Source organism: Panthera onca, chromosome D1 (assembly GCF_046562875.1).
Source record: "Panthera onca isolate mPanOnc1 chromosome D1, mPanOnc1 haplotype 2, whole genome shotgun sequence".
Taxonomy (NCBI): domain Eukaryota; kingdom Metazoa; phylum Chordata; class Mammalia; order Carnivora; family Felidae; genus Panthera; species Panthera onca.
Genome location: NC_138348.1, coordinates 104,903,533 through 104,929,998, shown reverse-complemented (window position 1 = coordinate 104,929,998; position 26,466 = coordinate 104,903,533). Strand labels below are relative to the sequence as shown.

General features: G+C 40.2%; 2 protein-coding genes across 4 annotated transcripts in view; both read left to right on the top strand.

Moving 5' to 3' along the window:
* The window catches only part of BCO2 (beta-carotene oxygenase 2), a 108,008-nt gene extending 90,258 nt beyond the window's left edge, over positions 1–17,750 (top strand). The window contains exons 10-13 of one of the 2 annotated variants that reach the window (XM_060604710.3): positions 14,140–14,277; positions 14,845–15,027; positions 15,846–15,956; positions 17,483–17,750. In XM_060604710.3, coding sequence (XP_060460693.1) covers positions 14,140–14,277; positions 14,845–15,027; positions 15,846–15,956; positions 17,483–17,596 — 546 coding nt within the window. In that variant the 3' untranslated portion in view covers positions 17,597–17,750. The remainder of the gene's footprint in view (positions 1–14,139; positions 14,278–14,844; positions 15,028–15,845; positions 15,957–17,482) is intronic. The other variant, XM_078432735.2, reaches the window with a different exon arrangement.
* A 3,444-nt stretch (positions 17,751–21,194) lies between these two features.
* PTS (6-pyruvoyltetrahydropterin synthase) overlaps positions 21,195–26,466 on the top strand; it is a 28,574-nt gene continuing 23,302 nt past the window's right edge. The window contains exons 1-4 of one of the 2 annotated variants that reach the window (XM_081790390.1): positions 21,195–21,340; positions 22,934–23,013; positions 24,206–24,228; positions 24,593–24,649. In XM_081790390.1, the coding sequence (XP_081646516.1) occupies positions 21,252–21,340; positions 22,934–23,013; positions 24,206–24,228; positions 24,593–24,649 (249 nt within the window). In that variant the 5' untranslated portion in view covers positions 21,195–21,251. The remainder of the gene's footprint in view (positions 21,341–22,933; positions 23,014–24,205; positions 24,229–24,592; positions 24,650–26,466) is intronic. The other variant, XM_060604727.3, reaches the window with a different exon arrangement.

Below are 26,466 nucleotides of genomic sequence, written 5' to 3'. Positions count from 1 at the left end.
GTTGACATACAATATTATATTAGGCACACAACATAGTGATTTAACATTTATGTACATTATGAGTTGATCGTCACAATAAATCTAGTATCTTCTGTCACCATAGAAAGTTGTTACATGTTATTAACTATACTCTCTATGCTGTACATTGTATCCTCACATCCTATTTATTTTATAACTGGGCTTTTATACTTTTTAATCCCTTCCCCTGTTTTGCCCATCCCTATACTCTCCCCTCTGGCAGACACCAGATTGTTCTCTGTTACCATTTTTAGCATCATGTTTGCTTTAGATTTCTCCTCCTCCTCCCCCTCCTCCTCCTCCTCCTCCTCCTCCTCCTCCTCTCCTCCTCTCCCTCCTCATCCTCGTCCTTGTCCTCGTTCTTCTCCTCCTCCTCCTTCTTCTTTTTCTTTAATTTAAATTCAAGTTAGTTAACATACAGTATAGTCTTGGTTTCCGGATTAGAACCCAGGGATTCATCTCTTACCTGTGACACCCAGTGGTCATCCCAACAGGTACCCTACTTAATGCCCATCACCCATTTAACCCATCCTCTCACCCACCGCCCCTCCAGCAACGCTCAGCTTGTTCTCTGTATTTAAGAATCTCTTATGGTTTGCCTCCCTCTCTGTTTTTATCTTATTTTTACTTCCCTTCCCCTATGTTCATCTGTTGTGTTTCTCAAATCACACATACAAGTATATGAGTGAAATCATATGATGTCTGTTTTTTCTCTGACTTATTTTGCTTAGTTTTTAAGCTTTCATTTTCTGTTTTTGCTGGTATATAGAAATGCAGTTGATTTTGTATATTGATTTCTTATTTAAATATCTTGCTAAATTCACTTATTAGGGTTTGAATAGTTGACTCTAGATTATTTTTGATTTTCTATGTATATAATCATGTTATCTGAAAATAATGACAGTTTCATTTCTTTCTTTCCAGTCCTTATATGCCTTTTATTTCTTTTTCATGCCTTATTATATTGGCTAGGACCTCAAATTGAAAAGAAGTAGTTATAGCAGTAATCATTTTCCCCTTCTCATCTGGAAAATGTTTAGTAATTCACCATTAAGTATGAATTCCTACAGGTATTTTTGCAGATACCTCTATCAGGTTATCTTAATGGTGCTTTTGATGAATAAGCATGTTCCAATCTATCAATTTTTTTCTTTATGAGTAATACATTGTACATCCTATTTCAGACATCTTCCCATGATAAGGTCATAACAATATTTTCCCATATTACCTCTACAAGAGTTTTTAATTCTAAAAATTAAGTACTCATATATGCGTTACTCTGTTTTAGATTTATATTCTGTTCCATTGGTCTACTTAGGTATTCCTGTGCCAATATCTCACTGTGCTGATTAATATCACTGTATGAAAAATCTTGATGTTTAGTAGATAAGGTCCTCCTAATATTTCCTTCTATAATGAGTGTCATGGCCATTCCTGGCCCTCTATAACTTTTTAAATTAAAAAAAAATTTTTTTTTTTTATTTTAGAGAGAGAGAGCAAGCAGGGGAGAGGGGTAGAGGGAGAGAGAGAGAGAGAGAATATCCCAAGCAGGCCCCATGCTCAATAAGGAGCCCAACGCAGGGCTTGATCCCATGATCCTGGGATCATGACCTGCCCCGAAATCAAGAGTTGGGTGCTCAACCAAGTGAGCAACCCAGGTGTCCCTACAGTAAAAAAAAAATTTTTTTAATGTTTATTTATTTTTGAGAGAGAGAGACAGACAGACAGAGCATGAGTGGGGGAGGAGCAGAGAGAGAGGGAGGCACAGAATCTGAAATAGGCTCCAGGCTCTGAGCTGTCAGCACAGAGCCTGATGTGGGTCTCAAACCCATGAACTCTGAAACCATGACCTGAGCCGAAGTCAGAACTGAACTGACTGAACCATGTAGGCACCCCCCCTACATTTTTATATACATTTTAGAATCAGCTTGTCAGTTTCTACACACACACACACACACACACACACACACAGAACAACAAAAAAACCTGTCAGATTTTAATTGCATTTGCACTGAATCTGCATATTAATTTGAGAGAAGGTTAATATGTTTACACAATGTTGATTCTTCTAGTACATGAACACAATTTATCTTTCCATTTTATCACTTCTTTAAAGTGTTTTATAGCTATCTGGGTACACATTTTATATGTCTTTTTTATTATAAAGAACATTATTAAATTATTAGATTTACTCCTAGGTATTTACTTTTGCTTTCATTTATGTTAATACTGCTGTATAGCAATATGTTTGATTTTAGTTTCTTGATCTTGTGCTCAGTTAATGAATACAGTAATTCAGTAATTCTAATAATTTATAGATTCTTTTAGATTTTCTACATCTACAATCATATCTTATACAAGTAATGACAGTTTCCTTTCCAAACTAGTTATTGATTTTCATTTTCTTGCCTTTCTTCATTGGACCTCCAGTACAGTGTTGAATACAAGTGGAGATGGTTGGCATCCTTATCTGGTGCCCAATATGAGAGGAAAAGTCTTCAACATTTTACTGTTAGGTATGCTGTTTGCTATAGATTTAAACAAGCAAACAAACTAATAGACTTTGTTTTTTAGAGAAGTTTTAGGTTTAAAGAAAAATCAAGCAGAACCTGGAAAGCACTCCCATGTATATTCCCTTCCCCTAATATCCCCAGATTCCCCTATTGTTGACATCTTGCCTTGGTGTGGTATATTTGTTACCATTGATGAACCAATATTTATATATTATTACTACCTAAAGTCCATAATTTACACTAGGATTCACTCTGTGTTATACAATTCTATGGGTTTTGACAAATGCATAAAGTCGTGTATCTACCATTATAGTACCATACAGACTAGTTTCCCTACCCTTAAAATACCACATTCCATCTTCTTCCCGCCCCACTTCTCTCAACACCTAGCAACTAGTAATCTTTTTACTGTCCCTATACTTTCTCCTTTTTCAAGATGTCATGTAATTGGAATCCTAGAGTATGTAGCCTTTTCAGACTTGCTTTTTCCTCATAGTAATGTATATTTAAAGTTTCTTCAGGTCTTTTGGTGGCTTGATAGCTCATTTTTTTCATCACTGAATAATATGCTGTTGTATGTATGTACTACGGTTTGTTTATCCATTCATTTATTGGAGGATACCTTGGTTACTTTCAGTTTTTGGCAAATATAAATAAAACTGCTGTTAACATTTGTGGGCAGATTTCGTGTGGACATAAGTTATTGATAGATTTTTAAAAAAATGTTTATTTTTTGAGAGACAGAGAGACAGAGCACGAACAGGGGAGGAGCAGACAGAGAGGGAGAAACAGAATCTGAAGCAGGCTCCAGGTTCTGAGCTGTCAATACATAGCCCGACGCTGGGCTCGAACTCAAAAATCATGACTGGAGCTGAAGTTGGATGCTTAACTGACTGAGCCACCCAGGTGCCCCAATAGATTCTTTTTTATTTTTAAAAATTTTTTTTTTTTCAACGTCTTTTATTTATTTTTGGGACAGAGAGAGACAGAGCATGAACGGGGGAGGTGCAGAGAGAGAGGGATACACAGAATCGGAAACAGGCTCCAGGCTCCGAGCCATCAGCCCAGAGCCTGACGCGGGGCTCGAACTCACAGACCGCGAGATTGTGACCTGGCTGAAGTCGGACGCTTAACCGACTGCGCCACCCAGGCGCCCCAATAGATTCTTTTTTAAAGATAATTTTTCTCACTTAGGAAAGTTCCCTTTTACTTCTAGTTTACTAAGAACTTTTATTATGGATGGATGTTGGATTTTATCAAGTGTTTTTTCAATAGTTTTGAGATAATCATCTGACTTATCCTTTATGTCATCAGTGTGGTAAAGTACATTGATTGATTGAAGAAATCTTTGTAATAACAGCTATTTATTGATTTTTGAATGTGAAGCTTTCCCTTCTATTCCTGAATCAAATCCCAATTGGTTGCTGTGTATTTTTCTTTAAATATTGTTGGACTTACTTTGCTAATACGTTGTTTAGGATTTTGTTGCATGTATTTTATGAATAAAATTGGCCTATAATTTTTCTTTCTTATAATATCCTTGTTAAGTTTTGGTATTAAGGTTTTGCTGATCTCATACAGTGAGTTGGAAATTGTTCTCTTTTCTCTACATGAGAATGTATAAGATTGGCATTATTTCTTAAACGTTTGGAATAATTCAAGAAGTAAGCCATCTGGGCCTGTATATTTCCTTATAGTTAGATCTTAAATTATGAATTGTATTTTAATAATACAATATTATTCTGATTTTCTATTTTTTATTGTGTCAGATTTGGTAAATTGATTTTTTTTAGAAATTTATGTCATCTAAAATTTCAAATTTATTTATCTGATGTCATTTGTGATATCATTCTATGATTTAAAAAAATGTACCTATGGTTAATTGATGCCACCTGTTTTATCCCTATATGGTAATTTTTCCTTTCTTTTTGTGCATTTGCTTAGGCTTGCCAGGGTCTTATCGATTTAATGAAGCTTTTTAAAAACAACTATCTTTCTGGCTTGGTTGATCCTCTTTAATGTGTGTGTATTTTCCATTTCATCAGTTTCTGTTCTTATTTTTATTATTTCCTTTCCTTCTTTCTTCATACAACACCCAGGGCTCGTCACAAGTGCCCTACTTAATCTCCACCACCCATTTAGCCCATCCCCTGCCCACTTCCCCTCCGGCAACATCTCACTTTGTTCTCTATAGTTAAGAGTCTGTTTTATGGCTTGCCTCTCTCTTTGTTTCTTTCCCCCCATGTTCATTTGTTTTGTTTCTTAAATTCCACATGTGAGTGAAATCATACAGTCTTTCTCTGGCCCTTTCTTTTTCCTTTGTGCCTAATATGACCTCTTTGTAACTAAGGATGTGGTTAGTTTGTTATTTTTCATCCTTTTGCCCACAACATATATCTTTGTGATGATAAATGTCACTCTAGCAGAGTTTTAGCTGCATCCCACAAATTTTTATATGTTTTATTATTACTTCTCAGTTAACGAATTTTCTCTCATTGAGATTTGTTTTTGAAATGTGTTTTTAAAATTTCAAATATATAGAGATTTTTCTACCATTGATTTCCAGCTTAATTTTACTGTATGATATTGAGATTTGCTTTATGGTCCAGTGTTAGATCATTTTTTAAGTGCTTCATATGTATTTAAAATAATGTATATTCTGAATTTTGAATGTAGTGTTTTACATATGTCAATTAGGTCATATTTGTTTATACTATCCAAATCGTATCTGTTTTTATTGATCTCTATTACATGACATTATGATATTGCATGAGAGGCATATTAAAGTCTCTTACTTGGAATACAGATTTTTCTGTTTCTTTTTATAGTTACGTTAATTTTATTTTATTTTTTATTTTTTTAAAGAAAACTCTGCCCTCAATGTGGGGCTCAAACTCATGACCGCAAGATCAAGAGTCACATGCTCTTATCAACTAAGCCAGACTGGTGCTCCTATAGTTATGTTAATTTTTAGTTTATATATTTTGGTGCTCTGTTATTATGTGCATACAAATTTAGAATTGTTTTACCTTGATGATTTTATTGAACATTTATTTCTGAGTAATGTTTTGTTTTGTTTTGTTTTGTTTAATATATGAAATTTATTGTCAAATTGGTTTCCATACAACACCCAGTGCTCATCCCAAAAGGTGCCCTCCTCAATACCCATCACCCACCCTCCCCTCCCTCCCACCCCCCATCAACCCTCAGTTTGTTCTCAGTTTTTAACAGTCTCTTATGCTTTGGCTCTCTCCCACTCTAACCTCTTTTTTTTTTTTTTTTTTTTCCCTTCCCCTCCCCCATGGGCTTCTGTTACGTTTCTCAGGATCCACATAAGAGTGAAACCATATGGTATCTGTCTTTCTCTGTATGGCTTATTTCACTTAGCATCACACTCTCCAGTTCCATGCACGTTGCTACAAAGGGCCATATTTCATTTTTTCTCATTGCCACGTAGTATTCCATTGTGTATATAAACCACAATGTCTTTATCCATTCATCAGTTGATGGACATTTAGGCTCTTTCCATAATTTGGCTATTGTTGAGAGTGCTGCTATAAACATTGGGGTACAAGTGCCCCTCTGCATCAGTACTCCTGTACCCCTTGGATAAATTCCTAGCAGTGCTATTGCTGGGTCATAGGGTAGGTCCATTTTTAATTTTCTGAGGAACCTCCACACTGCTTTCCAGAGCGGCTGCACCAATTTGCATTCCCACCAACAGTGCAAGAGGGTTCCCGTTTCTCCACGTCCTCTCCAGCATCTATAGTCTCCTGATTTGTTCATTTTGGCCACTCTGACTGGCATGAGGTGATATCTGAGTGTGGTTTTGATTTGTATTTCCCTGATAAGGAGCGACGTTGAACATCTTTTCATGTGCCTGTTGGCCATCCGGATGTCTTCTTTAGAGAAGTGTCTATTCATGTTTTCTGCCCATTTCTTCACTGGGTTATTTGTTTTTCGGGTGTGGAGTTTGGTGAGCTCTTTATAGATTTTGGATACTAGCCCTTTGTCCGATATGTCATTTGCAAATATCTTTTCCCATTCCGTTGGTTGCCTTTTAGTTTTGTTGGTTGTTTCCTTTGCTGTGCAGAAGCTTTTTTATCTTCATAAGGTCCCAGTAATTCACTTTTGCTTTTAATTCCCTTGCCTTTGGGGATGTGCCGAGTAAGAGATTGCTACGGCTGAGGTCAGAGAGGTCTTTTCCTGCTTTCTCCTCTAAGGTTTTGATGGTTTCCTGTCTCACATTCAGGTCCTTTATCCATTTTGAGTTTATTTTTGTGAATGGTGTGAGAAAGTGGTCTAGTTTCAACCTTCTGCATGTTGCCGTCCAGTTCTCCCAGCACCATTTGTTAAAGAGACTGTCTTTTTTCCACTGGATGTTCTTTCCTGCTTTGTCAAAGATGAGTTGGCCATACGTTTGTGGGTCTAGTTCTGGGGTTTCTATTCTATTCCATTGGTCTATGTGTCTGTTTTTGTGCCATCTGAGTAATGTTTTTTGCCTTAAAGTCTACTTTTTTGTTTAATGTTTGCATGCTGTAATTTTTCCATTCTTACACTTTTAATCTTTATGAATGTGTATCTTGTAAGCAGCATATATTTTAAAAATCCGTTATGCTAATTCTTGACTTTTAATTGAGCATTTAGTTGGAACAGTCACCAATATATTGAAGTTTAAAAATCCCATCTTGGGGCGCCAGGGTGGCTCAGTTGGTTGAGTGTCCGACTTTGGCTCAGGTTGTGATCTCGTGATATGTGGGTTTGAGCCCTTCATCAGGCTCTGTGGTGACAGCACGGAGCCTGGAGCCTGCTTGGGATTCTGTGTCTCCCTCTCTCTGACTCTCCTCCACTCATGCTCTGTTTCTATCTCTCAAAAATGAATAAATGTTAAAAAATTTTTTTTTAATAAAAAAAATCCCATCTTACTGTTCACTTCCTATTTGTGTCATTGTTTCTCTCTCTCCTTTCTTGCCTTCCCTGGATTGGTTAAGTGTATTTTATTATTTGATTTCCATCTCCCCTCCCCAAACCTCATTCCACCTCCTGCCCATTAGCTTGGTAATTAAATATTTTTTTAGGGGTTATTTATTTTACTTCTTTTTTCTTTTTTTAAAAATTTTTTTAATGTTCATTTATTTTTGAGAGAGAAAGAGAGAGAGAGACAGAGCATGAGCAGGGGAGGAGCAGAGAGAGAGGGAGACACAGAATCCGAAACAGGCTCCAGGCTCTAAGCTGTCAGCACAGAGCCAGACGCGGGGCTCGAACTCACAAACCGTGAGATCATGACCTGAGCTGAAGCTGGACGCTCAATTGACTGAGCCATCCAGGCGCCCCAACTTATTTTTTTTTAAGTTTATTTATTTTTCACAGAGAGAGAGAGAGAGAGAGAGAGAGCGAGCACGAACGGGGGAGGGTCAGAGAGAGGGAGACACAGAATCTGAAGCAGGCTCCAGGCTCTGAGCTGTCAGCACAGAGCCTGACGCGGGGCTTGAACTCACAGACTGCGAGATCATGACCTGAGCCGAAGTCGGACGCTCAACCAACTGAACCACCCAGGTGCCCCTATTTTTTATTTTTTAATGTTTACTTATTTTTGAGAGAGAGAGAGAGGGAGAGGGAGAGGGAAAGACAGAGCATGAGTGGGGGAGGGGCAGAGTGAGGGAGACCCAGAATCTGAAGCAGGCTCCAGGCTCTGAGCTGTCAGCACAGAACCTGACACAGGCCTCGAACCCACGAACCGTGAGGTCATGACCTTAGCTGAAGTCAGAAGCTTAACCAACTGAGCCCCCCATGCGTCCCTGGTGGTTATTTTAGAGATTATAATATGCAGCCTTGATTTAACACAATATATTATAAATTGGTTCTTTAATTCCTTGCAGACAGTGCAAGAACTCTGGAACACATTAACTCTCTTTACTCTTCTCCTGATTTATACACTACTGTTGTTGTATATTTTAATTTTCTTTCTATATTAAACCCTATAAGACATTATTATTATTGCTTTATGTAACCATAGTTCTCCATACCACCCATGTACCCACATCTGTACCTTTCAATTGCTTTTAATTCCTCCCAGTCTGAGGCTTCCCTGTGGAATCATTTTCTTTCTAACAGAAGAGTATCTTTTGGTATTTCCTTTAGTTCAGATATGCTGGTGATGAAATCTGTTTTTGCTTCTCAGAAAAATGTCTTTATTTTACCTTCTTTCTTGAAGAATGTTTTCATTAGATAAAGAGTTCTAGGTTATTTTTTTTAATACTTTAAAGATGTTTGGTTGTATTCTGATTTCTGTTGAGAAATCAGTAGTCAATCTAAGCCTTGCTCCTTTGAAGTTGCTATTTTTTCCTCCTCTGATTTAAAAGAAAACTTTTTTTAATGCTTTTATTTTAGAGAGATTGAGAGAGAGAGAGAGAGAGAGAGAGCAAGGAAGGGGCAGAGAGAGAGGGAGGCAGAGGACCTGAAGGGAAGCCGTGACAGCAGAGAGCCAGTGTGGGGCTCAAACTCATGAACTGTGAGATCATGACCTGAGCTGAAGTTGGATGCTTAACCGACTGAGCCACCCAGGCACCCCATCTCTGACTGATTTTAAAATCTTCTCTTTGATTTTCTGTAGTTAGTCCTAGGATAGCTCTCAGTATGGTTTTCTTTTTATTTATTTTACTTTGGTGTTTTTTAGGGATAACTGAATCTATGGTTTGATGTCTTTCATTAGTTTTGAAAAATGTCACCTATTTCTTCAAATATTGCATCTGGTAAATCCTTTCTCTCCCTTCTCTCTGGGATTGAAGTACATGTGTGTTACTCCTTTTCACTTTATGTTTTTTTCACTTTATGTTTCCTTTTCACTTTTTACTTATGTTCTATTTGGTATTTACCATTCTTGTGTCTCTCTAATAAGCATCTTGTTTTGGATATTTTCTTCTTACCTGTCTTACAGTTAATTTTTTCTTCAACAGTGTCTATTCTGCTGTTAAACCTTGCCACTAAGTTCTTAAACTCATTGCGTTTTTCAGTACTTGAATTTTAATTTGGTTCTCTTTTATAATTTCTAGTTCTCTGCTACAATTCTCAGTTTAAAAGAATTTCCTCCACCATATTCAGAAACTTAGAGTCTGGTAGCTTCTATTATCTGGATCCCTTGTGGCTCTGGTTCTGTTGTTATCTTGTTTTGTTTTGTTTTTTTAAACATGCTCTTGTCTTCTCATGTACTGGCTAATTTTTATTGTATACAGAATATTGTGTTTGAAAAATTGTAGAGATATTTTGAGACCCAGGCTGATACTATGTTCCTCCAGAGAAAATTTTATTTACTTTTGGCTGATTGCTTGGGTACATGATCAATTCCAGATATTCTTTTTTTTTTTTTTAATTTTTTTTTTTTTTTTTACATTGATTTATTTTTGAGAAACAGAGTGAGACAAAGCGTGAGCGGGGGAAGGGAAGAGAGAGAAGGAGACACAGAATCTGAAGCAGGCTTCAGGCTCTGAGCAAGCAAGCGGTCAGCACAGAGCCTGATGCCGGGCTCGAACTCACAAACTGTGAGATCATGACCTGAGCTGAAGTCAGACACTCAACTCACTGAGCCACCCAGGCGCCCCAATTCCAGATATTCTTAATCTAGTTTTAGGGCTTGGGATATTTTGAAGCAGGGTACAGTTCCTGAAAGAGCTGGACTACTTCTTGTTCATTCTTACTCCTAGGTGCTGAACGAAGGGGTTTTGATCCAAAGAGCTGGGGGTCTATCAGGGCTTCTCCTTTTTGGCAGTCCTTGAACTCCAGCTTTTATCCCTTTAATTCCTTGAAAATCTCAAAGTCTGTTCACTGGGGTCAAGTGTTAGGGGAGTTGGTGTAGCCATATATTTATAAAAAGGTAGCATGAAGGATCCTTGTGGTGATTTTATATCTTGAGTATGGTGGTGATCACAGGAATTTACACATGAGAAAACTGCATGGAACTAAATACACAGACACAGACACACACACACACACACACACACACACACACGTGCATGTTAGCTGGTGAAATCTGAAAAAAGTTGGTGGATTATATCAGTGTAAATTTTCCAGTTGTGATATTGTACTGCAGTTATGCAAGACGCTGTCATTGGTGAAACTGGATGAAGGATACATATGATCTCTCTGTATTATTTTGTTTTTTATGTGATAAAATATACATAACATAAAACTTACATTTTAACCATCTTTAGGTATTCAGTTCAGTAGCATTAAGTACATTAACAGTGTTGTGCAACCATAATCACTGCCCATTTCCACACTTTTTATCATTCCAAGTGGAAACTCTACCCATTAAATAACAGGTCCCTATTATCCTCTCTCTCCAGCCTTTGGTAGCCTCTATTCTGCTTTCTGTTTCTATGCATTTGCCTATTCTAGGTACCTCATATGAGTGGAATCAGACAAGATTTATTTTTTTGTGTTTGGCTTATTTTATTTAGCATAACCTTTTTGAGGGTCATCCATGTTGTAACATGTATCAGAATCTCATTCCTGTTAAAGGTTAGATATCCTTGTATGTCTGTACTGCATTTTGTTTATCTGTTCATTTGTTGGGGAACATTTGGGTTGTTTTCACCTTTTGGCTATTGTGAATAGTGCTGTTATGAACATTGGCACACAAGTATACATTTGAGTCCCTGTTTTAAATTCTTTTTGTATATAACTAGAAGTAGAATTGCTGGATCCTGTGATAATTGTATCACTAACTGAAGAACCGCCAGAATGTTTTCTACAACAGCTGCACCATTTAACATTCCCACCGGCGATGCACAGGGGTCCAATTCCTTCACCTTTTCAAAGCACTTGTTATTTTCTTGTTTTGATTTTTTTTTTTATAATAACCACCCTAGTGGGTATGAAGTAATATCTCCTTGTAATTTTGATTTGCATTTCCCTAATGACTAATGAATGATGCTGAGCATCTTTTCATGTACTTATTGGCCATTTGTATATTTTTGGCAAAATGTTATTTTAGTTTTTTTGCCCATTTTTTAATCAATTGTTTATTTTTCTGTATTATTTCATGTGAATCTGCAGTGATCTCAAGATAAAAAAAGTTTAATAAAAAGTTATTTTATTTTCTCAGCCTTTCAGCTGCCTTTTTTCTGGAAGCAGTTGATATCCCTAGGGGACAAGTTGCCCCGCCGCCCCTGTATCTTGTTTACCTCTAGGTTTCCGTCTCCCTCCAAATCTCTGCCCTGTTGTTCGTCACTGCCTTTTTAGCTCTCCAATGCCTTCAAACAGGTATTTTATTTTATTTTTATTTTGGGGGGGGGGGAATTATAAAGCATTTTTTAAATATAATTTATTGTCAAGTTAGCTAAAATACAGCATATACAGTGTGCTCTTGGCTTCAGGAGTAGATTGCCATGATTCATCGCTTACGTACAACACCCAGTGCTCATCCCAACAAGTGCCCTCCTCAATGCCCATTACCCATTTTCCCCTCCCCACCGACCCTCCCATCAGCCCTCAGTTTGTTCTCTGTATTTAAGAGTCTCTTACGGTTTGCCTCCCTCTCTGTAATTTTTTTTTTCCCTTCCTTTCCCCCATGGTCTTCTGTTAAGTTTCTTAAGTTCCACATATGAGTGAAAGCATGATATCTGTCTTTTTCTGACTGATTTATTTCACTTACCGTAATACCCTCCAGTTCCATCCATGTTGTTGCAAATGGCAAGGTTTCATTCTTTCTCATTGCCGAGTAGTATTCCATTGTATATATAAACCACATGTTCTTTATCCATTTGTCAGTTGATGGACATTTGAGCTCTTTCCCTAATTTGGCTATTGTTGAAAGTGCTGCTATAAACATTGGGGTACATGCGCCCCTATGACTCAGCACCCCTGTATCCTTTGCATAAATCCCTAGTAGTGCTGTTGCTGGGTCGTAGGGCAATTCTATTTTTAATTTTTTAAGGAACCTTCACACTCTTTTCCAGAGCAGCTGAACCAGTTTGCATTCCCATCAGCAGTATAAGAGAGTTCCCATTTCTCCACATCCTCACCAACATCTGTTGTTTCCTGAGTTCAAACACCTATTTTAAGCATTTTGTCTAGCTTCTTTAAACTGTTTTCAGTGGAATAGTTGGTCCACTTTACCTAAGCCCCCATTATTGGAAGTGTCTTTTTGTTCAGCTATGGCTTTGCTGAAGGAAAAAAAAATGTTTACATAAATTTAAAAGTAACTTAAAACATCTAACTCTTAAAAAACTCTAACTCTGTATGAAGCTTAAAAATAGCACTGAATCTTTTTTCAGTAAAAACATTTCTGTGTGAGATGGAGGTAATGTGGATCCAGGTATATGAGGGGAAATAGCACATTTTCTTCTCCATCTTACAGTAGTTTTTTTTTTTGTTTTTCTTTTTGCATTTGATTATTTTTTAGAGAGAGAGAGAGACAGAAAGAGAGAGAGAGAGAGAGAGAGAGAGAGAGAGAACCCCAAGAAGGCCCTTTGTTGACAGGACAGAGCCCAACTCAGGGCTCAAATCCATGAATGGTGAGATCATGACCTGAGCCAAAACCAAGAGTCAGACCCTTAACCGACTGAACCACCCAGGTGCCCCTCTTACAGTATTTCAAGAAAGGAAAATATGCTTAAAGCACTCTTATTGTCAGAAAAAATATACTTATTTTGCTAGGGCCTCCTGCTTCAACATGATCTCTGCAAGGAGGTTGTGTTGGGGATCCTCACTCTTGGTTTGGTGATTCAGTAGGAGGGCTCACAGATCTCAGAAAAGTCAGCAAATGGAAAGGTGCGTGGGATGAAGCCTGGAGGAGACCGCCAGGTGCACACTTCCAAGTCTTCTCCCACTGGAGTCACCCAGGACACACCTGATTCCTCTAGCAACTTGTGACAACGTGTATGGAATGTTGCATGCCAGGGAAGCTCCCCCAAATTGATCAAGAGTTTTTGTTGGGTATCAGCACATAGGCATATAGCCCCTACCCAACCTCAGTTAAGCAAAGCTCCGTATGCCCACAGGGAAGCAAATGTTCATTATAAATTGCATTGTTTGCATCAACTGTCTGGGTAAAGTAGTGCAGTGTGGCTCAAGACCTCAGGAATGCGAACCCAGTCTTGTCAGACATAATATTCCCACAGCTCAGTTCTCAGGTTCCAGCCAAGGAACAGCCATGAAAATGGACCTTTCTTGAGAATGTGCCAGCTTTGAGCAACCCAGGCCTACTAAGTTAATGCTTTAATATGCAGAGGCCTATTCTGACCAGACATGAAAAAGGAAGCACCCCTGTTACTCTCTAGTCTCTCACCCTGCAGGATGTTTCTTAATGGCAGTTATCACTATCAAGACCTCATTTGTGTATTTGACACTAATCCAATAACACATTTTAATTCTTTTTCCGCTAGAGTGTGAGTTCCTTGAGGTCCAGAGATTCTGTTCACTGTTGCATCCCCAGTGTCTAAAATAGTGCTTTGCCTAGAGGTACTCAACAGATGTTTGTGGAATAAATGAATGAATGAAAATGATCGTTTATGCAATTACTTAGGAATGTTTGACTGGATATAAATTATTGGGACATGCTGTTATCCTATGAATGACATTTTCTCATCTCTTTCTTTTTCCTGAACAGGTCTATAATTCAGTAGGCAGATCTTTCCCTCGAAGGTTTGTTTTGCCCTTGCATGTCAGTTTGAATGACCCCGAGGGACAGAACCTCAGCCCATTGTCCTATTCTTCAGCCAGTGCTGTGAAACAGGCTGATGGAAAGGTATGCTTTCAAAGGACACTAGACTAAGACTTTGAATTTTAATCGTGGTACTCTATTCATTGGCTGTTTCCCTCAATCTTTGTTGCCCAATAAGTCTGATATCATTCAGCCTAGCAGGGTAAGGTCATGACAGTCGCTTGCACAAGAGCTGCAGGATTCTGAGTGGGAGTGAGCGCTGTGTTTACCTATCCTTTTTGTGTTTTGAAACAGATATGTCAATCTTCTAGTGGTTGTGGAACGGCTAAGTATTAGATTGGTATTGATCATCTCCACCTTCTGGAAAGCTTGTGCTTACCACAGCATGTCGTTGTGTAGCTATTAATATCTTAGCTTTGGTAGAATAAGAAGGTCACTGCCACCCTGTATGCCATTTGACAGCTTCGTCACAAAACCCGATGATCTTCACGTATTCATACACGTGATGGAAAGAGGAATAATGGAAAAGATGACCTAGAGTCTCAGTTTCCAAGCCCTATTGCAAACTCTTAGCCCCCTCACTGACCTATACTGCATAAAATAGGTGAGAAAGTAAGCAATCACTGCAAATCCTTTTGGGATCTCTTTTAGATTTGGTGCTCCTATGAAAATCTACATCCTGAAGGTCTAGAGGATGAAGGAGGTATTGAATTTCCCCAGATCAACTATGGCCAATTCAGTGGCAGAAAGTATCGTTTCTTCTATGGCTGTGGCTTTCGGCATTTGGTGGGGGATTCTCTGATCAAGGTGGACGTGGTAAACAAAACACTGACGGTAATGAAAATCTTTTTCCCGTTCTGAACTCTTAAAAGACCACTTTTGCCCTTTTAAAGGGCACCCTTAAAAGACCACTTTTTTGAATTAGTTTCTGTTTTGTTAAAGTAGCTCTTGAATTTCTTTTTCTTTTTTTAAAGGAAGGAGTGACTTTTTTTTAAAGGTTTTTCTTTTTAATGTTTTATTTATTTTGAGAGACAGAGAGAAAGAGAATGAGAGAGAGAGAGTGAGTGAGAGTGCTTGCATGCGTTGGGGAAAGGTAGAGAGAGAATCCCAAGCAGGTGCCAAGCTGTCAGGGCAGAGCCCGCTGCAGGGCTGGATCTCACCACCTGTGAGATCATGACCTGAGCTGAAATGAAGAGTCGGACGCTTAACCAAGTGAGCCACCCAGGCACCCCTTGAGCTTCTTTAATATTTAAGCCGCTCAACCATTTACTTTTATTCAGTTTGAGAACCACAGAATCACCTAGGCTAGGGGTATATTCCCTCTGGGGAATCTTACGTGAATCCCAAGCCCAGAAAAACAAGTCTCTGTTGGATGTTATTTTTAGAGAAATCATGGGGTTTAGGTTATTGGGACACATAGTTCAGGTCGATGGGAAATTATAACTGCACAGATTGTGTCTGATGATGATGGAGCCTGTAGCTGCAAGCAACCTGCCCCCCTCTATTCAGCTCAGTGAGCCTGGTTCTTTTACTGAATGGGTAGTGTACTGACAGCCAGGTGCATGCTGGGAGTGAGAAAAGCTGTTGAAGGCTTCTTGCTCATAACTAGCCTTCTATCAAATACTTTTTTTGGGGGGGGGGGGGTCTTACAGATTTGGAGAGAAGATGGCTTCTACCCCTCGGAACCTGTGTTTGTTCCTGCACCAGGAACCAGTGAAGAAGATGGTGGGGTTATTCTCTCTGTGGTGATCACCCCCAAGCAGGTAAATGTATCTCCCCATCACTATTCAGAAAGAGAAGTGGCACTGAGCCTTTTGAGGATTGTATTCAGTGATGCTGTCAGTAGTTTATTCTGATTCCATTACAGTACTTTCTCCCTTTTCTTCCTCTCCTCCTATGTACATACCCTTTTATCACAATCGTGCTTTATTATTATTTTAAAGTTCTATTTATATCATCATAATTTACATTTTGCATATTCATTTACAAAGAATTTTAACACACATCATCTTATTTACTCATCAGAAGAGCTTTGTTGAAACAGAGAGGGAGGCAAACCATAAGAGAATCTTAAATATAGAGAACAAACTGAGCGTTGCTGGAGGGGAGGTGGGTAGGGTATGGGTAAAATGGGTGATGAGCATTAAGGAGGGCACTTTTCAGGATGAGCACTGGGTATCATATGTAAGAGATGAATCCCGGGTTCTCTTCCTGAAACCAAGACTACGCTGTATGTTAACTAACTTGAATTTAAATTAAAAAAAAAAGAAGAAGACCTTTTTTGCATACCATTTTACACACATGGAATTTGTAACTTAGATAAGTTGCAGGAGCTTGCGTCAGATCTCACAGTGGTAAAGCCAGTGTTTAAATCTCTGTCTTCTGACGTCTAGTCTGATGTTCATGCCACCATCTGTGCTGCCAGTTTCATTGCTCCAAAAATGTAATGTGGTGAGCCCTAGTTCTCAACAATGTTGATGTCATAACTTCTTGTGTAAGGCAGTCTTATGGCAGATAGGTTCACTTTGAGTACAAGCTTTGATCAGTCATTAGTGGCTGCCTGGGGTGTAGGATTCTGAGACTTTTTAAGGGTTTGACGAGGAGAGTGCTGGGATCAATTACTAACATCTGCCACAGGCTTCAGAGGACTTTGTCCTCATTTCATGTACTTGCCACTCCTGCAATTATACCAGGGCAAGTATCAGTCAGCCTTGTAATGCTGACAAAGTTATTTGTACAGTTCCAAAGTAACTGGAGGCATAGAACTTAGAAAATTTGGAAGAAAAAAATTTCTGTATCCCTTCGGAGATTAAAAAGTCCCAGGTAAAAAGATCCTTAAAGTCAGAGAGATTCTGTGAAAGTAATTGACATAAACAACCTAATTTCTTCACTCTGGGCCTGAACTTCTTCTGCCATAATTTCCTTTTCAGGCTGGTTCAGCAATTCCGCAAACATTCAGTGAATGGATAGCCAAGGCACTGTGCTAGGTGGTGAGGATAGATAGGAAGATGCGTAAGACATGATCAAAAGAATTCTGGGGCGCCTGGGTGGCTCAGTTGGTTAAGCATCCGACTTCAACTCAGGTCATGATCTCACAGTTCGTGAGTTCAAGCCCCGCATCAGGCTGTGTGCTGGCAGCTCAGAGCCTGGAGCCTGCTTCGAATTCTGTGTCTCCCTCTCTCTCCGCTCTTCCCCCGCTCATGCTCTGTGTCTCTCTTCTTCGAAAATAATTAAAACATTAAAAAATTAAAAAAGAAAAGAATTTCCAGTATTGTTTTTCCTTTTCTAGAATGAAAACAATTTTCTACTAGTCTTGGACGCCAAGAACTTTGAAGAACTGGGCCGAGCCGAAGTGCCCGTGCAAATGCCTTACGGGTTCCATGGCACCTTTGTCACCATCTAATGGAACAACTCACAAGGCCTAGAAACTAAGTTTACAATGAACATTCTCTGTACAAAAAAAGAGAGCAAAAAAGGCACCTTACCTTCTAAACTGTAGAGATCTGGTTGTAAAATTTCTATTAAAAACCAAATTCTTGGGGCGCCTGGGTGGCTCAGTCAATTGAGTGTCCGACTCTTTATTTTGCCTCTGTGCTGAGGGTGGAGGCTGCATGGGATTCTCTCCCCCGACAGCCCCTCCCCAGCTCTCTGTCTCTCTCAAAATAAATAAACTTTAAAAAAACAAAACAAAACAGAATTCTTGAGATAATCACGGTTTTATGTTTTCTTAGGGCTCTTCCTTGAAAACGTGAAGCAAGTGTTGATACAACCTTTTGAAGAGAGTTTTAAATTTATATTTACTAGATACATCTTTCTCTAGGTAATAAGACTACATGAAAGAAAAAGAGCTGGGTCATCACCACCGTCAGACAGAGTGGTGACAGAGGTCCTTACACTTGGGAGAAAAAATACAAATAATCACAGATTGTAAAATACGAGTACAGCTCTAAAAAAGCACCTTGTTTTTTTCCATCACAGCCTGCCTGTTAGCATGGGCTCTAAGGAGCTTACAGAGGACAGGAAGCCAGCTACGTCATGCTTGGAGGCTTTCTTCCAAAGCACCTGTTTCTCCACTGTCCACGGACGCCACATCAGTTGAGCCACCGACTGCCACCTTCCACCCCACCCCCAGCTCAGCCTTGGGAGGGTGTTGTTTTGAGGGACGTCACTAAGATCAGCCATTTCTTCTCATCTCCAGAAATTGAAGAGTGGGTAGTTCTTCATTTGGTTGGGCAACAGGTGGCACTAGAGGCCATCTAATCTCCATGCGTCTAAACCCTGACAGCCCGAAGCCTCCTATGTCTGTCACATAAACCACACTCTTGCCAACACCTTCGAGATCCTTTCTTCCCTTTCCCTTCAGTTATACCTCCTCCCTGCACTTAACTCCAAACCAGGACCAGTTAAACTTTCAGTGCTCCCTCTGCATGTTGAATGCTGCCGGAGAACCCTCCTTGACTTGTAGTTTGGGACAACCGTGAGCTCACTGCAGAGTCAGTTTCTTCCCAGTTTTCCTCAGGAATTACAGCCAACATCATAAACCCTGTCCTCTGTAGTGAAGTGTTCCCGCAGGCACAAAAATGCCACCTGTAAAGGTTTACATTGTGGCAGTAAAGGGAAAGCTCTAAGTTTGGTGTCTGGGTTGATGAAGCACAGAGTAAAAGCAGCAGGTACCAGAATGGCAAGAAGATGGCTGAACAACTCACAGAGATGTGGAGGCTTCGAGGCTGAGGTAAGCATAAGAGAACATAAATCCCCTGATATTTCACAGAAGTCCTCAAAGACAGGAGGATTGTTTTAGATCTTATCTGGATCTAAAGGGTGGAAGAGACCAGATGACATCTGGGAAGTATGCCAATCTGATAATGTCTTTCCTCTATAAATCTTTACTCCATCCTAATCACAGGGTGTGAAGTTCAAGCATATAAAGGTTATCAGTACAATCATAAGATTTTGACCCAAGGATGTCTGAATTCTGCCGTGGCTCTGTCATGTATGAGGTTCTTGAAGAAGAAGACAAAAAGGGATCAATGACATTTTATTTGTTTATTTTTTAAAATGACTATTTTGAAAGGTGGGGAGAGGCAGGGAGCGGGAGAGGGAGAATCCCAAGCAGGCTCTGCACCATCTGCACAGAGCCCGACTTAGATGCTCAACCTACTGAGCCACCCAGACGCTCCACAGTGACATTCTATAGTATGCCTATATCTATCTATCTATCTATATCTATATATTTATTTATATATTTATATATTTAAATATATCACTCTGATAAAATTGAGTGACCAGATGACTAAGGCTGAAAGCCTAGTTAGGGCCTCTTCCTCTCCCTAAGCCCAACTCCTCACTCACCAGGGTCGAGACTCAAGGAGAGGAGTATGAGGCGCATATGGGAGGGAAAGGGACTAGAACCCAGCCTAGTGACTTTGTTTTAACTAATTATATCTGCAAAGACCCATTTCCACATAAAGTCATGTTCTGAGGTACTGGGGGCTCAACACACTAATTTTGGGGGGACATGATTCAACACATAACAGGGTCACTGACGGTGAATTTGGTGAATACCCTTAATTTAAAAATGTAGAGCAAAGGCTCTGCAAATGCAATGCCATATTTTATTTAAGTAATTGAGTACAGCAATTTCTCAGAAATTCCTTTTGCTTTGTATTTTGATTCCTAAGACTTCATTCAGAAAGAGTCAAGCATTTGTGTAACCATTGACCATTAATTAGACTGCTTATCTCCAATATGGTCAATGCCTGCCAAGTACTGTTTTACTGTAAGTGATCTTGTATGAGTAATTCACTTATATGGGCCTGTGCTTTCTTTAAATTTTTTTTTAATGTTTATTTTTGAGAGAGAGAAAGCAAACAGGGGAGGGGGAGAGAGGGAGACACAGAATCTGAAGCAGGTTCCACGCTCTGAGCTGTTAGCACAGAGCCTGATGTGGAGCTTGAACTTGTGAACTGCAAGATCATGACCTGAGCTGAAGTCGGACACTTAACTGACTGAGCCACCCAGGTGCCCCTGGGCCCATGCTTTCTTATCCATGAGAGGACTGGACTAGAGTGTTTATCTCAGAAATATCTGAAGTTTATTCTTTGACGTTTTTACAGCCCACTGGGGGATATAATAAAAATATTTGAAAACATGCTAAAAATGTTTGGCTACATGATAATGCAGAACAAGAGTATGGAGCTGGAGACAGGAGACATTTGAAAGAAATCACGATTTGGGGCCTGTATGCCTGTTACTCTCATGATTTAATCTATCCTTCCTGGAACACTGCCAGCCACATGGTTAGATATTCGATAAATATTTAGCAAAGGAATGAATGGAAGCAAGAGGTGACATAATACTGGGAACTGTTAAGTAGTGTGGATACTCCTTATAAGTAGATGTGGGGAAACATGATCCGTTTACTCCGGAAGTGTCAACATAGGACAGAGAATTGCTAATGTGTGTGTTCTTGACTGCATGTGTTCACACTGTGATAAATGGTTTTATGCATGTGTGTGGATGGTAAGGAAAGCTTGAGAATTTCCCTTAGTAAGAAGAATCTTTACAAACAGTCCAAAGGTAATGTCATTTATGAAAGTCAAGTGCTCCTACATGTGCCCTGAAATTCCCGCTCCCTTTAGGCTATAAGTAGGTTGGCCTTGAGGCCCACCTCTGAGTAACCAGCCAGGGGAGGTTATTATAGCCAGGGCTTTCTAGAAGTGAGTGCGAGGAGCATGTCACAGAGGTCCTTCCAGTATGCAGTGTGGCCAGGCTGACCCTCACGGCCCGAAGTGGCCTGAGGCTGAGCAGACCTTGGAACGAAAGACACTGAGACCTCACCCACGTTTTCTGACTGCTGGTAGGTTTACCTACCTTATCCCGGCTCTTGCTGTCCAAGAGACTGACGGGACGGGACGCTTTACTGCCTCCGGGCCAGCAGAGGGAGCCAGCCGCAGCGCGGAGCCGAGAGCGCGTCCCAGGGCGCCGGCCGCACTGCGCAGCCGCGGAACGCTCGGCCTATCCCCTCCCCGCGGCGAACCGAACCGGGAGGCAAGGCGATGAGCGCGGCTGGCGCGGGCGTGGGCGGTCGCCGCTGGGCGCGACTGTCCCGCCTCGTCTCCTTCAGCGCGACCCACCGGCTCCACAGGTGGGGTGTGCCCACAGTGCCCACGCAGGGGGGCGGGGCTCGGGCGCGGGAGCGCAGGTGTGCGAACCGAGGCGCGCTCCCTGCTTCCCTGGCGACCGCGTGACGGTGGCAGCTGGAGTCCAGCGGAGGAGGCCGTGGGCGCGGTGGCACGCGGAGCGGACCGCGCAGGCTTCCTCGCTGGCTCCGAGTCTTGGAGCAACTTCGGGGTTCCTCACATACCCCAGTAGAGCGCAAGTTTACCCACTGTTTAGCACGGATGTCGTGAACCCAGGCGATCCCTTTCGTTGAGGCAGCTCTGAGAACAGGGAGCGTGACAGGGATTTGAACCCAGAGCATTCACGACTGCTTGAACGCACCGAGGAGTTGTCGAGGCGCGTTTTGCCTCTCCTTAGCAAGTCCCGCTCTCAGCATAACGTTTCCCGGTCTGTGAAACGAGGATAATCATTTCTAACAAGGGTCATCCGTTCGTTCGCTGGACAGGTATTTGGCCAGCTTGTCAGGTCTTGTGTCAGGTGACAGGTGTTGTGTTAGGCAGCAGCGATCAACACTCACCCGTCCTCGCCTTCTGTCCGGAGCGCGCCATCTGGCCAATCTTGTGGAGGACACAGGGAGGGAATTTTGTGCAAAAGCTTTGTGAACTGTAGCATTCTAAATGTCAGTGGGTGAGCAGGAGGGAATGGGGGAAAATAACAAAGAGGGTCTCAAAAAGGAAGGGGTGGTATAATAGGGCGTTCGCATAGGAGGCCTCGTTGAAGATGCATGGACGATTGGACAGGTGGAGTAAAAATTCGTGAAGAAAATTGTTTCCTGGGGGCCCCTGGGTGGCTCAGTGGGTTAAGCATCAGCCCACCGCTCAGGTCTCGATCTCACCGTTGGGATTCCAGTCCCCAGTCTGGCTCTGTGCGGACAGTCCAGAGCCTGGAGCCTGCTTCAGATTCTGTGTCTCCCCCTCTCTCTATCCCTTATCCCACTTGTGCGCGTGCGCTCTCTCTGTCTCTCTCAAAAATAAATAAACTTGGAAAAAATTTAAGAATGAAAATTGTCTTCTGCCTGGAAGAACAACTGGGTATTGTAATTTTAAAGTTTCACCTAATCTGAATACCTCTCAATGGATTGGTGACGTTGTTTGTGGCAGTAGTTAAGTAAGGCGTTATAATGCAAGGGTGTTAAAGAGGAGCCACAGTAGGTCACGTAATTATTTTTAAGGAGAAATGAGGTTTTAAACCACGTGACGACAGGCATCTTTTATCATTGTATGTCCTTGCTTCATTCAATCCATGCCCAGAATGTAATAGGTACCCAGTAAATGCTTGGGGAGTTGAAAAATAGAAGGGCCTTGAGCAGATCAGTTGGAATCTTGCTGTGGAATGAGGGTGTGGACTTTGTTTATGCTAATTTATATGGTACAGTAGCCTAATTAAGGGGCATACACTGGTTCCTGACAGCTGAATAATGAAATCAAAATGATTTACGACTCTCCATTTGGTGAGCTAAAGTAATAATAAACTGTGAAGCTTTTCAAAAGCTAGAGCAAATAATGTAGGGAACAGAGAAGGTATCTGAACTTGTGTTGATTTTTTTTTTTTTTTCCAGCAAATGTCTGAGTAACGAAGAAAACTTGAAACTGTATGGGAAATGCAACAATCCAAATGGCCATGGGCACAATTATAAAGGTGAGGGAAAAGGTGATGAAATTTTAGCCCTTTCAATAAGGATGTAATCGGCAAATATAGTCCTAACGAGTCAGAAACCTTATGGGCAAAGCATGAATACCTTGAGCCTTGAATATGCAGTTACATGGAAGTTCAGAATGAAAAAAATCTGTTGTCTTGGTTGGATGTGTCTTAAATTTTATGTTGTATCTGCTGTGTTAGAGATAATGAATGGTTTAAATAATATTTTTTATCCTTGGCCTTAGTGTACATAATGAGATTTTTTTGGCACCACGTTTCCTCCTAATTAGGTATTGTTGAGGCTAACGTTAAAATTACACCGTATTCTTTGAGTAAATAATGACAGACAAAAGGGAGATATTGGTTAGGAACCTGCTATATGGAAGGAAAATAACTTGGGTCTAAAACTTTGCCAGCAATGTTCCAAGAAAACAATTTATGCTCTAAACAGGTATGAGAGATGCGATTTTTTGAGATAAAGCCAGTATCTCAAAAAACAGCTATGTAAGCCATTGCATATCATGGCATATAGTATGGTAGAGTAAAAAGATTAGAAAAGGTGTCAGAAGATCAGAATTTCTAGTTTAGTTACTGCCTCTTGATCTATGATATTTGTTATTCTTAGTTTGCTCTCTTATCATGTAATACCTAATGGCGTTTGCACAGAGCTGAAAAAAAAATATATGTTATTAAATTGTAAAACACTCTGAGCATCATTTTTCAAATGCTTCGTTAACTTACAGAGCATTACCGTAAACTGGATATGTTTGTGTAAGTAAAGGCATCAGAGTTTTAGGCCCATTAGTGGTTTTGCTTGCTCAGAAAGGTACCACCCAGCATTGGGCCACCTCGGTGTATAGCCGGACTTCTTTCTGTACATACTCTGCTTTTACAGACAGTGATCAAGCGGCATCTCCATCCTACCTAGTGGACATTCCTACCCAGTGCCTCAACCTCATAAATAGAATTTACACCCTTTCTGCCTTTGGCCAAAGCTCCTGCTAAGCCTCTCTGTCTTGGTTGAGTCTTGCTTTCATTAATAAAGATGTTAACTAAAAGACCAGCTGTCTTAGGGAAAATATAGAGTTTTGTAGGGCAGAGATCTAATACTTAATTTATGTTGCTAACTTGTGCTTGGGTGTTATCTGTTGAAATTCATGTGGCTTTTGGTATTCTGTTTTCTTTCCCATAGTTGTGGTGACAGTTCATGGAGAGGTACGTGCTGAAAATATCTGTGTGCTTTGCGCAGATTGCTGGGCCTTCTCAGCCAACATGATGGATTCTGTGTCGAAAAATTCTGTTCAAATCAATATTGCTTCATTGTTGGCCTTTGTGTATGGTGAGCTGCTGTCATTCCAGACCTTTCCTCTCCCAAAGGGTTATCTTTAATCTGCTATATGTGGACAGATAGAAGATCAGTGGTACCATAAAATGGATACCTGGAGCACCTGGTGATTGTCTCAGAGATGAAGGCAGATGTGGGCGCGATTTCTGCACATTGTACAGCCTTTAATAACTTAGCAGAGGTTTAAATATGAAAAGCATATCATACTAATATTCACCTTTGTTTATTCTTCAGATTGATCCTGTTACAGGCATGGTTATGAATATGACCGACCTCAAAGAGTACATGGAGGTAATGTCATGTTGGGTCCTCTAAGTATATTTGATGGCCCCCCTTTTTACTTTCCCAACTAAGTATCTTCAGAGGTTCCATGACCTTGTGAGCAGAATTGGAGGAGTAGTTGGAGGAACTACTCTCATATTTTTCTAAAGGTGTTTGGGTGATTTAAAGGAAATAAGTCACAGTTGAATTGCAGTGATGGGAATACCTGTAACATGCTCATCTTGTATTCCCTGCTGCCATATCCTGATTTCCTCCAATTAACAGGGATCACATAACAGGGGTTCAATGAAGGACTTGCTGACAGTATCGTTATAGAAGTCCTGCAGTGTCAGAAGCCTTAGAGATGATCTCAGCCAACTTCTTCATTCCCTGGATTGAGAGAGGCTGAACTTGCTTTAGGTTGTGTGGTTAGTCTTTTACAAAGTTGGGAGTGGACTCCCTTCAACTCAGCTTTGGTTTTGTTATTATACCATGTCACCTGTCTGTTCAGTTCCACTCTTAACCTCTGCTTCTTATTCTTGTTCTGAAATCCGATATCTGTCTTATAAAAATGCTACTAATGATCATCATTTCTTCCATATTACTTATCATTCATATATTCAGCAAGTTTGCCTACTCCGCATAAGTCTTTGAACTAAGCATCAAGGGTACAAAGATGAGTGAGACACAGCCTTTACCCAGAGAATGCTAACATGACTTTTTCTAGGAGACAAAGAATACTAGGTGCTCAGTAAGTTTCAGTTGGATAAAATGATTAAGAGATTCAGTGAATGAACAAACAGCAATGTGTTCTGAGTACATTAGGAAAGCTATAAAGACAGAGTTTTTGCATTTACTGGAGATTTAAAATATATACACAGAGTGTTGTACAATACAAGACAGCAGTACGGGAAATTTGAGGCGTCTCATGCATGCGGATGGCCAAATACTGGAAGACAGGTTCTCTATACTCTTCGCCACTTTTGTGTACCCGAGGGACACCACATAGTCCCCTTAGTAGAAGTAACTCATCATGGCATGTAATAAAGTTAGATGGGGCCTGTGGAAGAAGCTTCAGTGGGAAAGTTGGGACCCGCCCTGGAATTGAATAGGAAACAGTATTTATTTTCTTGATGTCCATGTGGAACTGCCCTTAATTTGATCTGTTTTAAAGGCTATTTGGCTTAAGGCTTAACTCTTTTTCATATGGTTCTGGTTTTGCTCAAAAAATGATTGCTGTTATTATTAATGTACCCTTCTTGGAACCATACCACTGGAAAATTAGATTGTTTCACAAATGTTTACATTTTGTACATTAGCTAAAAGTAAAAAGTTAGAAAGAATAAGGCAATTGCTATTCTTGCCACCAACAAGGGAAAACGTTATGTTAATATATATAAGCATTAGGAAGCAACGGTCTTTATATATTTATATTTTTTCTCCTGTAAGAGTCCAAGATAATTCTTAAATTACTCCTCATAGCAGAAATTTAGAACTACTTACATAATTTCATTCTCAGTCGGCTTTATAAAATGTAACACTCACTGGATCCTTGTCCTGATGACCTTGTGGCATTGTGCTGAAGCTAAGACTATATGGAGAAGTATTTTTGGTAATTTTTAGACAGAATTCACGAAGTGTTAAACTGAATTCTGAATCACTATGGCTGGTTACAAGAAAGCTGCAGTGAATTTTCCTGTACGTTTTGATTTCTTACATCTTTGCATTTAGTAATGAGGAGAACCAGTCATTATGGAGATTTGGGCCTTGCTTCATTTTCCAACTTTAAGCTTTATTTTGTGAGACACAGATGGAGTCCTTACAAGCACCGAGTTAGTGACTAACTG